Below are 13,977 nucleotides of genomic sequence, written 5' to 3' on the forward strand. Positions count from 1 at the left end.
TGTCATCAATACTGAAAATACAAATTCATCACTATTTATTTCCAGATAATCTTTGGGTATGTTTTTATGCAGGTTGACCATTTTCTTCACAGCTACTGTCAGGCTTCAGGTCATCTTTTCTCCCTTTTCAAAGGTACACTTAGGTAATTTTAGAAACTTCTATATGGCTATATATGGAGCATTAGGTCTGGAGTTAGTGTTCAAGTTTCTCCACTTTCCAACTTATTCTGAGGGGAGGACAGAGAATGTGGTGGTGTGAGGTTAGGGAGAGAGCTCAACTGGACCAGGACTCAAATGAAACCTTAGGCATGGTGGTACATGCTTGTAATCTCAATATTGAGGAGGTGAACACATGTAGATTCCTTGGACTTACTGACCAAGCAGTCTAGCCTGCTTTGTGATTTCTCTAGTGAGAGACTGTGTATCAAAAAAATAGCATTCCTGAGGAACAGCTGAGGTTGTCCTCTGGCTTCTACATGCACACATGTGCACCTGCACACACATACATGCACAAACATATAAATACATATGTTCAAAGAGACTACACAACACTCTTAGTAGTGATGCCATTCCCACATCTTAGATTAAATGAATTTTCATATATTACATTCACTACAATGTGGCCAGCATCAGTAAGAGAAATCTATGTGAGATTTTTCAGATAGGGGAGATTACCAAAGATGAGAACTTGGCACAGAGTTTTAGTATAAGTTATGAAGGCATTAAAACTGGCTAAAAGGTAAGATAGGCTTACTGTTGATTGGAAAAGAAGGATAATGACCAGAGCTGAGAAGAGAAGGCTCCTCAGAGCTTCAGTTTATGCCAACATGAGAATGTAGAAATCAAAGGTAGTTCCAAGAAACATTGATCTGACAGAAAGCAAAGGGCTCACTCAGAGTCATTACACTGAAATGATTGTGAAACAACTAGGTAGAAATGCTAGTAACCTGTTGAAATCTGGGGCTGAGACCAGGAAGCTCAAGTGAGACATGGGAAGATGTTCATTACTGGGTGTAACTACATGAGAGATAAGATTACCTATGAAGGAAGTATAAAGAGGAAGTAGTAATATATTGAGGGTAAAGACTCAGACAACAGAAATTTCAGAAAGTGCATATGTAAGTGAGTTAGATTCTGAAACTGAAAGATCAAATGGTTAAGAATTCCTCTAATTTATATACCTTGAAAATATCTAAAAGTAAAATTATTGCTAAGAATTCAATAATGTATATGCCAAGAGCTCTAGGTTTATATCCACTCAAGTCATGGTGAATCTCAGGACTTATAATGTAAAATTTAGACATTAGAGTATTGAACTCAAATAGCAGGATAGAATAATGATACTGTTTTATGGAGTGCTGATGTGCTTGATTTTTTTGTTAATATATATGGCCATGTAGAATCATCCTTAATTTTCAACTAAATGATGTTATAGACACATCTAATTTTTCAATAGTAGTTTACCTTGTTATCAAATGGATTTGTACTCTTATAAAGTATTCATCAAAGACGTAACAAGTTGATAAATGATACAGCAATCTTTTGATATTGTATTGCATTGTGCACTCTGGAAAACAATACTGTATCTTTGACTAAACACAAAACTTACAAATGATATGGATAGTGTATCTCACTAAACATGAGAAAGTAGATATAGAAAGTATGCATTCTGAGAATATGAATGGATAATTTATAATTGTAGGACTCTATACGTATAAAGTAGGAGTGTTATGCACTAGTAGTATACTATTTAGGAAACTAAAATGTTACTGTGTTTACAATCATCCTTTCAAAAGTTTCTGAAATTCATTTCAAGTATATATAATAATGAACTAGATGTTGACAAGTTTTATTACTGCTTATGAATGTTAGACATTCTAAAATTAGTTGTATTTTATATTAATCATATATAAGCATCATGGTTTTAGGAAATAAATGAAGCATATACTACAAAATAGTATTTTTTAAATGAAGGCAAGTCTGTATCATAATTATACTCAGAAGCAGAAAAAAACCTTTGGTTCCACTAGCCACAAACCAAAAATATATTGAAATAATCCAGCAATGAACTTCATCCTCCATAATTGCTAATTACTCATAGCTTCTCTGAGGAATAATTTAATAATGAGGAACTCTGTATCATTAAGATTCTGTAACATAGTACGTGGAACTTCTCAATCCTTTAACTAAGAGATGAACTCAGACATGAACTTCCAGAAACTTGATGAGATGAAATAAACTATCTAAAAGTCTAACTGCCTCTGCTGCCTGAAGCAATTAACAGATCAAAACATTGATTTTACAAAGTGGCCTTGAAAACATTAAGCGAAATGCTGATTTAGATGAGCTCATTTATCTTAACTCTTCCGAAATAATGTTTCCACACCAAACAAAAGTAAGAAAGCATTAGAAAGTCAGAGATTTAGCAATATAGGTGGTCATTCTTCACAAGGCCAAATTCACAATCAAAATGGAGTGAGTTAGGGCAGATTGCCTCTGAACAGAAGAGGATCCAATAACAAAACCGTTAAGGAGCAGACTTTTAATCAAAGTGCCGAGATAGTTTCATTTTTGGCAAACTGGCTCAATGGTTCTGAAACTCGTGAACAGTGAAAGTCGTGCACACAGCTCAACAGTGTAGGTGCAACATTGCAGTTCAAACTCTCAAAGGTTGGTAGTCCCTGGCAGATGAAAGAGAACTCATAACAAATTTGTATAAGACATGTGATGTTTCAGCCTGACCAGGGACACATTTTCAATTAATTAAGTACCTGAAAAACATTCTAATAATTTTAAGTATAAACATATTTACTACATAAAACTAATTTTATGAAAGACTAGACTATTTAAGACTAGAAAAAATATATTATGTAACCAGGAATTATATTAAAATACAAGTATTTGTTAAAGAAGAACAATAAGTACACTTCCAAAAGAAGGTCAAAGGGAAACACTATTGGTTTTATGATGAAAAAATTCATATTAAATATCAACCAGTTGCTTAGAAGTAGAAGTAATTATGTTTTTAAAACCAGATAAATTTTCTCATGCATCTTGTGCTGAGCAAGTAGAAAGCTCAAATGTAGTTCAATAAATCTTGAGGTAAGCAATCTTATGTCCTTGAACTAACTTTTTCTTCTGTTTTGTATTTTAAAATAGCTCGAATATTCTGGAGAGATATGAACTTGTGGAGGTGTGGATCACAGTAAGAGCAGTGTTTCCCCATTCATGGCTATTATATTATGGCTCATAGTAACACTCTTGCCTATGGCAGTTCACTTTGTTGTTCCTACCCAAGAAAAAGTCAAGGGCTTAGGTAAATAATGAGGAAGTTTAACAAAAATCATTATAAAGAAAGATTGCAGTTTAAAAACAAATGTGGAAATAAGCTAGATAATGATAATGTGTGGGTGAGTAATTGAAGCCGCACATGCCTCCAGCAGAGTCAAATATAGTATACTCTTGGCATTAACAGATTTCAGGTTTGTATTTTTAACTATTTCAAAGTAGCCCAGAATGTTCACTGCTAGGAGTTATTAATAGTTCCACTAAAGTAATGACAAAGCATGATGCTTGTGTAGCAGCAATGTAAGGCAGTCTGACCCACCACCCAGTCTCATCTTCATGTCCCTTAAACAGTCACTTTTCAGCAATGACAGAAACAGTGTTGCTTAAAGGAAAATTATCTCCAGAATAATGCCAAAATCCAACACTGATATTGAAAGAGAAGAGGTCTAAGATCATGATGAGCCTTATATCCAAAATATGTGTTATCGGAAAAATCAAAACAGCTTCTTAGTCCTGTAGAAGCTGGGACCTGAAAGGTTTTAAAAGCATTCTCTAAAAGTTTTATTAAATATTGATCCCTCTTATGAATGCAAAAGAAATACCTTTCTCAAGTAATTTTACTATGTTTATGATCCCTGACTTTTTTCAAAAATATCAGGGGAAATAATATTCAAAGTTTCAACAAAATTTGACACCAATATGTTTTACAGTCATGTATTCAATTTTGTTAAATACAAAAAAAATGTTATTGAGATTTTTTCAATATGGGTTACATCATGTAGTATTTATTTCCAAATTCTGGGTGCATCAAAAATCTATATATTTGATAATTTTGCTCTCTGAGTATCAGATATATAGCTATATAAATTTCAAGACAGAAGCGAAATGTACAATAATCAGAGAGGTCAATTCCAAATTACAAGCTAAGGTCAATTTAGAATGCTAACAAAATAAAAATTATTTGTAGTGATCTGTGAGGCAAAATAATGAGGAAGACTCATAAAAATAGTTAAATATATATGATTGTTTAAATGTGTGCTAAGATTATGAAACTGTTATAACTAATTTTCTGAACTATCTCTTTTTATTTTAAAATTTTTCTCAAATTTTTACATATAAATACTTTATTATAATCATATTGACTCCCTGTTATCTCCTTTTTCTCCCTCCTATTCTGATGGCCTCTTCTTCATGCCTAGTTCCACTGATTTTTTTTTAACTTAATTTTTTTAAGACATGGTATAGGATAGCTCAAGCTAGTTTCAAATGCATTATTTAGTTGAGGCTATCTTGGAACTCCTAATTCTTTTGCCTTCACTTCCTAAACTCTTGGATAATAGGTATGTATTACCACAACTGCTTTATCTATCACTTTCTGGTGTGTTTCATTAACAAATATCAACCAACAGTAATTTGATCCAAAGATTAGGAAAAAACAGTGTTTTTAAAAAAGCATGTAATATGAGCAACTATCCTATATGGGGTCAATAATCTGATTGCAGCTAAAGAATGACAAAGAAACTCATTGAGAAACTTGCACTACTGGATGAGAGAACTTGTTTAAATTATGACTGTATGCAATAGCATATGATTTTGAAATATAAGGCAGAAGTTTCAGTCTTTCTGCCGTTATTTATTAACCATGTGATTCTCTAAACTCATCTTGATTTTTCTAAGCCACCATTTTTGATTTCATAAAACAAAAATACAATACTTATCAGTAAATATTTGAAAAATAGAAGCAACGATACTAACATTACTAATCTGAAAATTATTTCTTTTAAACAGTACACAGAAACATCACACTTAACATTAGACATAATCTACACAGACTATTATACCTGGAAGTTAGAAAGCTGCTGGCCCTGAAGTTTCTTCCTTTTGTCCCTCAATCTTAAAGTTCTTTAACAGTATCCCTGGATAAACTGTAAGGCTAAGAGCAAGCAGACCTACACCCCAAATTCTCTCAAACCAGAGGTATGTTTATTGATTGAGTAGTGGGATTACTTTGAAGTTATTGTTTAAACAAATTTTTCAGCTACAGCTAGAAACAATTACAACAATCTAATCAAATTCAGTTCCTAGTTCCAGGCTCCTCCACACTGAATATCTTGAGAAATGAGACACTAGTTTGAGGGACATGCCTGAAGTACCACCTCCAATGGGCAGAGCCTCAGTTTGAGTATCTTTGCCTGTAACCAGATCAACACTGATTCCACCACAGACACAAATCACTTCAAGGATCTCAAGCCACCAGATGTGTGGTGAGAGCTTTGGTGCCTTTGTGTACCTATTCTAAATTCTAACATTTTGTTACTAGATAAATGTTTGAATTAACATCTACATCTGAAAATTTAGCTTTTTCTCGCCAATTATCATTGTCATGTCAATCACAGTATTGTGGATGAATACTGAAACCTTTTCTTTTTATAGAAATTTTGTGTCAAGTTGGCATGAAGGCAATCTAGAATTTCCATTTAAGACTAACAAAGCCATATAAAAATGTTCTTAAATTTGATCAAGCTTATAATGTTTTAATAGTCAATCTTCAGAAAGGTATTAACAAGAAGCATCAAAAAATTCTCAAGGCACTTGGTATAATATTTTGTATTTATAATCTGAGGCTATATAATTCTGCTGAAGTGTGCCCACTCAGTGCTCCTTCTGGAAGCCTCTATTCAATTTCATTAAAGGCGTAAAATCACCCCATCTTCTCAACATTTCTCAAAAAAGGGAAGGTGGAGTCAAACCAAAGCAAACATGTTTGTGTATTAAAGTCTACAGTGATATAGAGTGAAGTAGCTAACTTTGATTCTCAGACTTTTGCAGGTTCAGAATTTTTCACAAATCATGTACAGTTTTCAACAATTATGCTTATTAGCTTCTATTTTGATATGTGAACATCAGGTCATTCAAACAGCCACCAATTTAAATGTATATACTCAAGAAGTTCATAGAGGTCTAAACAAAAGTAAACACTAAATGATATCTTAAAGTTGTAGATTCTTACTAACTTGCATTTTAGCTGTAATTCCCAAATGGTTTCGGAAACAACTCACTAAATGTTATACAAAGAGAATTACTCAAAAGATACATGCTGATTTATTGTCTTACAGCATTAAGCCATCTTGCAGAGCTTTGATTGTAAGTCCATAAATCTTGAAATATTCTTTTCACTGCAACTTCAAAATTTGATGTATTTTCAATTGGTCAAGTCTAGAGATCAACAAAGCTGCAATAGCCAGTAGGAGCTTCAAATATGTGCTCACTAATAGTAGCAGATGACTGAATATTTCTCAAATAATTATTTGTACAATTTTTCTTACATTTCTATTGTCCTAATTCTCTTTCCACTTATATCAGATAAGTCTATCCATCATAAGTACAAACATAATGTTTCACTACTATTACTTGAAATTTACTTTAATGAAATTCAGTCAATTTCTGAGTATTAAAAAAATCTAAAAAATAATTATTATATTTTTAAAATCTAGTTGAGTAACTTTCAAATGTCTCACCACAGAGAAATGAAGTCATGCATTAATTTGCTTGATTGATCATTCTAATTAAACACATAATATTAAATCATCATATTGTGTCCCAGAAAGGCTTTTAGCTATTGTTCAACAATTAATATAATACTAACTTTAAAAGTCAAAGTTAATTGTTACTAAATCTCTGTTGCTGGGTATTATTATCAAAAGAGAATTGGAATTGGTCCTAGATTTAGGGAAGTTGTAGTTCTTGAAGATGTGATGAAAGTCATATAATTCACTGTTCACATATATACTTCATTATTCTGAACTCAAAAAGTGAATATATGAGGCAAGTTGCTAAAAATATAACATGTGTTTGAGAGTACTATTTTTTTTAATTTTTTATTTATTTATTTGAGAGCGACAGACACAGAGAGAAAGACAGGTAGAGGGAGAGAGAGAGAGAATGGGCGCGCCAGGGCTTCCAGCCTCTGCTAACGAACTCCAGACGCATGCGCCCCCTTGTGCATCTGGCTAATGTGGGACCTGGGGAACCGAGCCTTGAACCGGGGTCCTTAGGCTTCACAGGCAAGTGCTTAACCGCTAAGCCATCTCTCCAGCCCGAGAGTACTATTTTTTACTATGGAATGACTAACAAAAATACCAACTACTTACACTCATCACTGAGCCTCCCACACTGCAGCAAGCTTCCCTTTCCCGGGCTCAGTGTTATGATGAAACAAACAAACAAACAAAAATTCACTTTTAGAATTCTTTCAAGTGCCAACTCTCTTACTTGACTGAACTCTAGATGAATATACTATGAGAATTATTTAGGACTTTTGCATTGGAACCAACCAGTTGTTTAAGCACACAAGTTTTTGCTGGGTTATCATTTCTTGCCCATACTGTACTTTGCTAATGACATAATTGCATTATTCTGGAAAGGCTGTTCCTCGCTTATGTAGGTCTAGCTTCAAGTTATTTGTAGATGCAACTGTGTTTAAGTTAAAAACAAAAAATTAAGACATACCAGCTGATCTTCATTGTTAACACAAATAATTGAAATTATGCTCATTAAAACATTGGTTTATGAGCCAGGCATGATGGCCCACTCCTTTAATCCCAGAACACTGGATGCAGAGGTAGGAGGATCATTGAACATTTGAGGCCACCCTGAGACTACGTAGTGAATTCCAGGTCAGCCTGAGCTAGAGTGAAACCCTACCCCAAAAAGCCAGTAAATAAAACAAAACAAAACATTGGTTTATGCATCTCAGGATTAGCTATATAGTTTATAACTTTGGCACTTTACAAAATAATTAAGAAAATATTTCCAAAGCACATTTTTATGTTAGTAAATTAACAGAAAAACTCTATTTGAACTTCTAACCAGTTATATAATCAAAGGAATATTACTGTTAAATAAATAAGAGCATAGATCAAATATGACTATAAAATGTACTGTAAATGTTTTTCATGTTGCTAATCTCCACACAAATTACAGTTATCCAAAATAGACTATTTTCATCTAAAAGCATAATTTCCTAATTTCCAATACAGAGAATTAGAACCTATGCTTTCAAAAGCTTAATAAAAGAATAAGTACTCACATACTTATTTTTTTACTATTTATGTGGCCTCAATGTCTCATGAAAAAACCTTATAGAGAGCAAATTTAAATATGCCAGTTATAAAAAAAAGAACAGCAGCAATGTCTGTTATACTACATAAGATCAGTTCTAATAATAGGGAAATTACATTATTAACATACAAACTGAAGTTTATATGTAAATATCAACTATTGAAATTCACACAGTATCCTACAACTCCATATTATTCCCAGACAGATGATATGTTTCTAATATCATTAACTCACACATTTCCAAATAAGCAACATAAATTTGGGGTTGTTTGTTGTTGTTTCATTAAAAAAAAAAAAACACTGTGGTAAAATCCAGAGTGAAGTTTAAACATTAAGAAAGAAACTGAAATCAAGGAAAAAAGAACAGACCAAAATTCTCTGGGAAAGAACTCTCTCCCTTTCTTCCACTGGTCTGTTTCATCAGAAGCTTGTGTGAAGAACAGAAGTTGAAATATGCCTGCCTTCATCAGCAAATTGTACACACAAAGTTACCCACCAATGCTTTGCTTAATATACATATTATGTTATGATAATAACACCAATGATGTAACAATTAATTACTAAAGTTCAACTATAGCTTTTAAAGTTGTAATGGACAACATTATACTGTTGAGTTAGTTATATATTACATACATATATGTATATATGTATATGGACATTGTTTATGCAAAACAATATACAAATATTGCCAAAAACATAAAAATAAAGTAAAAATAGTTTATCTTCAAGTATAGATAGTTAATCAGTAGGTTATTTCTTCCTTAAAACCTAATGATACTGGTAATTTAAAACTAAACTAAGTTGGATTATTACAATATTCTGTGCATGTGTTCATCAAATCACTCTATATATTTTTTCAGGCACTGAAAGCATCATAAAAACTGAACTTGATATACATATATCTTAATGTAAGTGTCACTGGTTCATAGAAAGAAAAGTCAAAATACTCAAATAATATCCCAAATAAGCAGTCCCAGCTTTTTCACATCCTGGAGTCTCTTTTATAAGAAGCCTTCACAGAGAAACTTAAGCTGGAATTAGCTAGGAAAGCCAAGCCAATAGATGCTGCTCTAAGAAGAAATCTAGACAAGTTATCTCCACTAAGTGAAGTATCCACCAAAGCATGTAGTTTCAGAGGGTTAGTATTCTAAAGGCCAGGTCAAAACTGATAATGAAAATTCACTACCAAATTGTAACAAAGCGAATGTTTTCTACTAAGACTTGACAAAATTTTCTTTCCTGCAAATTTTGACTCTCAACTGTAGCTTGACTCTGATAGAAAGTCTCAGAAACTTCAACCAAACTTTTTTCTAACATTCCTTCAGTTTTTCCCAGTCATGTCAAGACATTCCGTCCCCGAATTCCTCCAGTTGTCTTCCAACTGCTGCTCAGCCACAACGTCTAGCACATGGCAACTGTGAGAATCAGAAGGTAAGGCGGAGGAATAGTAATATGAAAATAGGATCCCCTACTAACACCAGACAGAAGTGTCCACAGTTGGCTTGCTGGTTTTGCTCTTTTAAACAGTTTAATGGCTGGTGCAGTTCAAAGGGAAATAAGCTAGTTGGAACGTACGTAACAGGGAAAATGATCAGCTCATATTATTTTTTTCTGTCTTTTCTCATAAAAAAAAAATGCTGCATCTCATAGTTAACAAAAACTAACAATTATGGCAATTTCCTACTTCTTTAGAATGCACACACTATATTCATGGGTTTTTGTCCCATCTCATGTAAATCTTATTCCTCTGGGAATACTGGTATATTTCGATGCAAGGGATCTTTTTCAACATGAAGACAATGTGTCCCGTCTTGGTATAGTACAGAGGGAACAGGACACTTCCAGTCCAGGCCAACATCTATTGACTGTGACCTTGGCCAAAGCACAAGAACTTGTCTGCCAACTTTAACTGGAACATCAAACCTTCCTTCTCTCACTTCACTTCTTCCAAGGAGCAAAGAGACATGGATGGAAGTGAAATCTCAAGTGTTTTCCAACCAAATATCCTGGTCCTGGCTCAGATGGGATTTTGTGTACAGTGACAGAAAGGACTCCAGAGGCTCTGACCCCTACTTCCCTTGTCTGCTCCGAGAACCGCCAGGAAAAGAGCTGTGGCTGAACCTGCTCAGCCACAGCAGGGGGGACCAGCCCTGAGCTCAGCATTTACAAACAACCCATTTCCCAGACTCTTGTTAACTCTACACTGGTCAAGTTATACTACCAAGAGCAGAAGTCTCCAAGTCCACGGTAAAAATACTCTCCGAAGTAAAACCGTGCAGTGTGCAAAATGACTGGAGGAAAACAAGGGTTGATATTTTAAAAAGAAACTCTCCCAGTATCACCCTCTTTCGTGCTTTATCGTTTACAATGAGCGGGACATTTAAATTATTTTGCGGTTTGTTTATTTTTAAGGGTTTTTTTTTCGCAATTTTTCTATGGACCCTGCAGGCAGACATGCCCACCAGCAGAGTGGTAAATTGGCAGCCCGGGTGCTGTAGCTGGCAGCCCTGGGGCCGAGCTGGGACTTGCAGGGAGAGGGCGCGGGAGGGTGCAGGGCACAGCGGGGTGCTACGAGACAGTCAGGGACCCCAGGAGGTTCTGGGGGAAGGGGAGTCCTGGCTTGGGCGGCCGCCCCGCCCCCTGCAGCCCAGCTCCCGCCTCTGGCGTCCCTTGCCCAAGTCCTCAGACCCGCGTCCAGGCTGTGGGCTAGCTCCTAGGCGGCGCGGGCATCTCCGGACCAGCGAGTCACCCTCTCTGGGCCCTCCACTCGTAGAGTCCGGGGCTGTGCACCAGTTCGCGCCCAGGGCATTGGCAACCCAGTCAATGGTGAACGGAAAGGGTCTCACCGACTGGTTGGTGGCTGCAGACGCCTGTGGCAAGCGAATCTGCGATCAGAAACGGGCTGTCCCCTTGTGTGGCAGGGGCGCAGCGGGGACCCGAGGCAAAGTGGCAGAGCATCCTCTACAACTTTGCCTGGAAATCGGGTGGGCGCGAATGCAGAGGGTGCAGCCGCCTTCCCTCTGCGAGCTCGGCGGCACTCGGAGCCTCCGGATCGGGCACCCACCCGGGAAGCGGCCGTCGCTCAGGAGGGGAGGACCAAGGGGCTGCGGAAGGGAGAGGGAGTAGGACAGCCATGCCCACGACCTCGCCCGATGCCCCGATGCCCTCGCCTCCCGCGGGACCCGCCAGGACGCGGGCGGGGAACAGCGACCGGCAGACCGACGCGCGGCGCCGGGAGCGAAGCCCTCGCCGCCGAGGACACGTACCTTGAGCTCCTCAACGTCCAGGTTTGTTGATCTGTCCATGGAGCGAAACTAGAGGAAGTGGAGAGGAACCAGGCAAGTTGTAGGCACAACCAATCTAGTCTTTTAGTTTCCAGCTGAAACTCGGCTTCATCCTCCTACAAGCCCTGGCGGCTTCTCTCGGTCTCATTCTCCGTGGTCTCGCCGCCTCCACCGGTTAAAAATAATAAAAATAAATAAATAATAATGACAATTCACTTTGTTTTACTTCCTCACAGATTTAGTGACAGGCGATCTCTACCACGGTGCAACACGGCTCAGTAAAATCAAGCAGGGGGGCGGGGGGGACTCGGAATCCACTCTATTTAAGATTATTTCTTCTTCTGCAATAAGCTTAGAAACCAGTGAAATGCTGCATCCCAAGAAAAAAGGCTGCTTCCTTGGACAACATCATGCGGCAAATTTCAAGTAAATGTGTTCAAACTGAAGAGAAGAGTATATGATAAAAGCCTTCCTCCGCCAGCCTTACTCTGGTAGCTAATTTAGCACACTATGAGTCCCAGACATTAGCAGTGATCAATTTCCCTGGCTAGATAAGCGAATCCCCGAAGTCCAGCATAGACTTAAAAAAAAAAAAAAAATGTCTTGCAGCTAAGAGGTATTCTCTCAGTGGGGAAAAGACGGTAATAAAGTCTGGAGGGAACGTTCTCCTTTGAAGGTTATGCTAAAAGAGTTGAGAGAATAGGAGGTGGATCCCACAGAGAGAGAAGAGGGAGAGAGAAGGAGAGAGAGAGAGAGAGAGCAATCTTCCTTCTGCTTGCTGTTTTACTGGCCTTCACCACCAGGTGACTGACTTCACTTCTCTCTTCCACAGCCACCACTAAGGGGATTTCTCTCATCTGTCAAAAAGCAACATTTCCTCTCCAGACAAATGCTGTAGCTGGGTCTTAAAGACTGCCCTCTCTCCGCAATCCACTAGGTGACAGGCATTTTAATTCCTTTTTACATTCCCTCATCTTGTTTCAAAACCTCTGGGAAAAAGACGCCAGTGTGTATCTTTTTCGTATATTCAGTTTGATCTCTGCTGTGTTGGTGACAGGTTGATTTTTGGTTCTGGTTTTGTTTTTAAGTAAGTACTTATTTTAAAATAAGGGCAGGTCATGTTAAAGGAAATTTCTTGCAATGGTGCTTCGTATATGCTAAAACAAGCTTCGACGGAAATTTTTAAGAGAGGTTCTGACAGGTCAGTGCATTTCACTTGTGTACTGTAAATTTGGAGAAAAGGTTCATTTGCTTCGTTTTAATGTCTTACTACAAAATCTTGACTTTTGAAGGAATTCAGTCTTGTTTTATTATGACACATAAAGTTCTCAACCTTAGAGATGTTTTCAGATTTAGGGAAAAAAAGTTATCATAGAAATACTTCAATTTTCTAAGACAATATGTCTTTGAAAAGAGTCTAGTGTCCTACTCTCCCTCTTTAACTTCATTTTCAAACTTTTCTGCTGATTAACTAACCAAGCACCTTCTCTACCTATGCACCTGCCATTTCCTATGCCATTAGCTCTTAACCATGCAGCTGCTCATTGTCAGGAACAGTTCTCACCTCCTCTGGCTCTATGTTTACCACTCTCATACTCCAAATCAAAGCTGCCTCCTCAGACAAGATTGGCCCACAGGTGAGTCCTTCAGATCTTCTCCCCTTTGCTCTTGTCACAATAGTAACCTCAATTTGTCATTATCCCTCATATGCCTTTGTTACCTGCTTGTGTGCAAGATGCCCTCAGCAGACTACAAGCTTTGGAGGACAAATTCTATACCACTCTTCATAGTACATCCGAACAGCCTAGCAGATGATAAGCATGCAAATGTGCATGGAGCAGATAAATGTGTGTGGGAAGAAGTCTGTACAGTTAGAATTTTAATGCCTAAACACATCTATGACTCATTTCCTTCTTTCCCCCAACACAGACACACACACACACACACACACACACACACACATTTTCCCATCTAATCTGAAGCTGTGCATCTGGAGATTGGCTTTATCATTAACCATGTTGAGTTCTTTATCCCATCTTTATGCAACATGCTTTCTTTAAAACTTTGACTTCTGACTACAGCATTCGAGGGTAACATCACAGAACCAGTAGTCTTTAATTAGTGGGGCTGTGCATCAGAGCTTCAAAATAAATATTATATGTTCTATTTACAAAATTACTTCTCATAACATATGGTGAAAAACATAACAAACTTGTAAGTTATCACTAGATGAGCTTATAAAAACCAAAACTGAAAAAGAGCTTCTTTTCTAAAAAGGTTCACT

General features: G+C 37.0%; 1 protein-coding gene across 1 annotated transcript in view; it reads right to left on the reverse strand.

Annotated features, from left to right (window-relative positions):
- The window catches only part of Sgcz (sarcoglycan zeta), a 1,272,783-nt gene extending 1,260,248 nt beyond the window's left edge, over positions 1-12,535 (reverse strand). The window contains exon 1 of the mRNA XM_045137940.1: positions 11,676-12,535. Coding sequence (XP_044993875.1) covers positions 11,676-11,714 — 39 coding nt within the window. The 5' untranslated portion in view covers positions 11,715-12,535. The remainder of the gene's footprint in view (positions 1-11,675) is intronic.
- Positions 12,536-13,977: the final 1,442 nt, after the last annotated feature.

The sequence above is a fragment of the Jaculus jaculus genome, chromosome 1 (assembly GCF_020740685.1).
Source record: "Jaculus jaculus isolate mJacJac1 chromosome 1, mJacJac1.mat.Y.cur, whole genome shotgun sequence".
NCBI lineage: Eukaryota > Metazoa > Chordata > Mammalia > Rodentia > Dipodidae > Jaculus > Jaculus jaculus.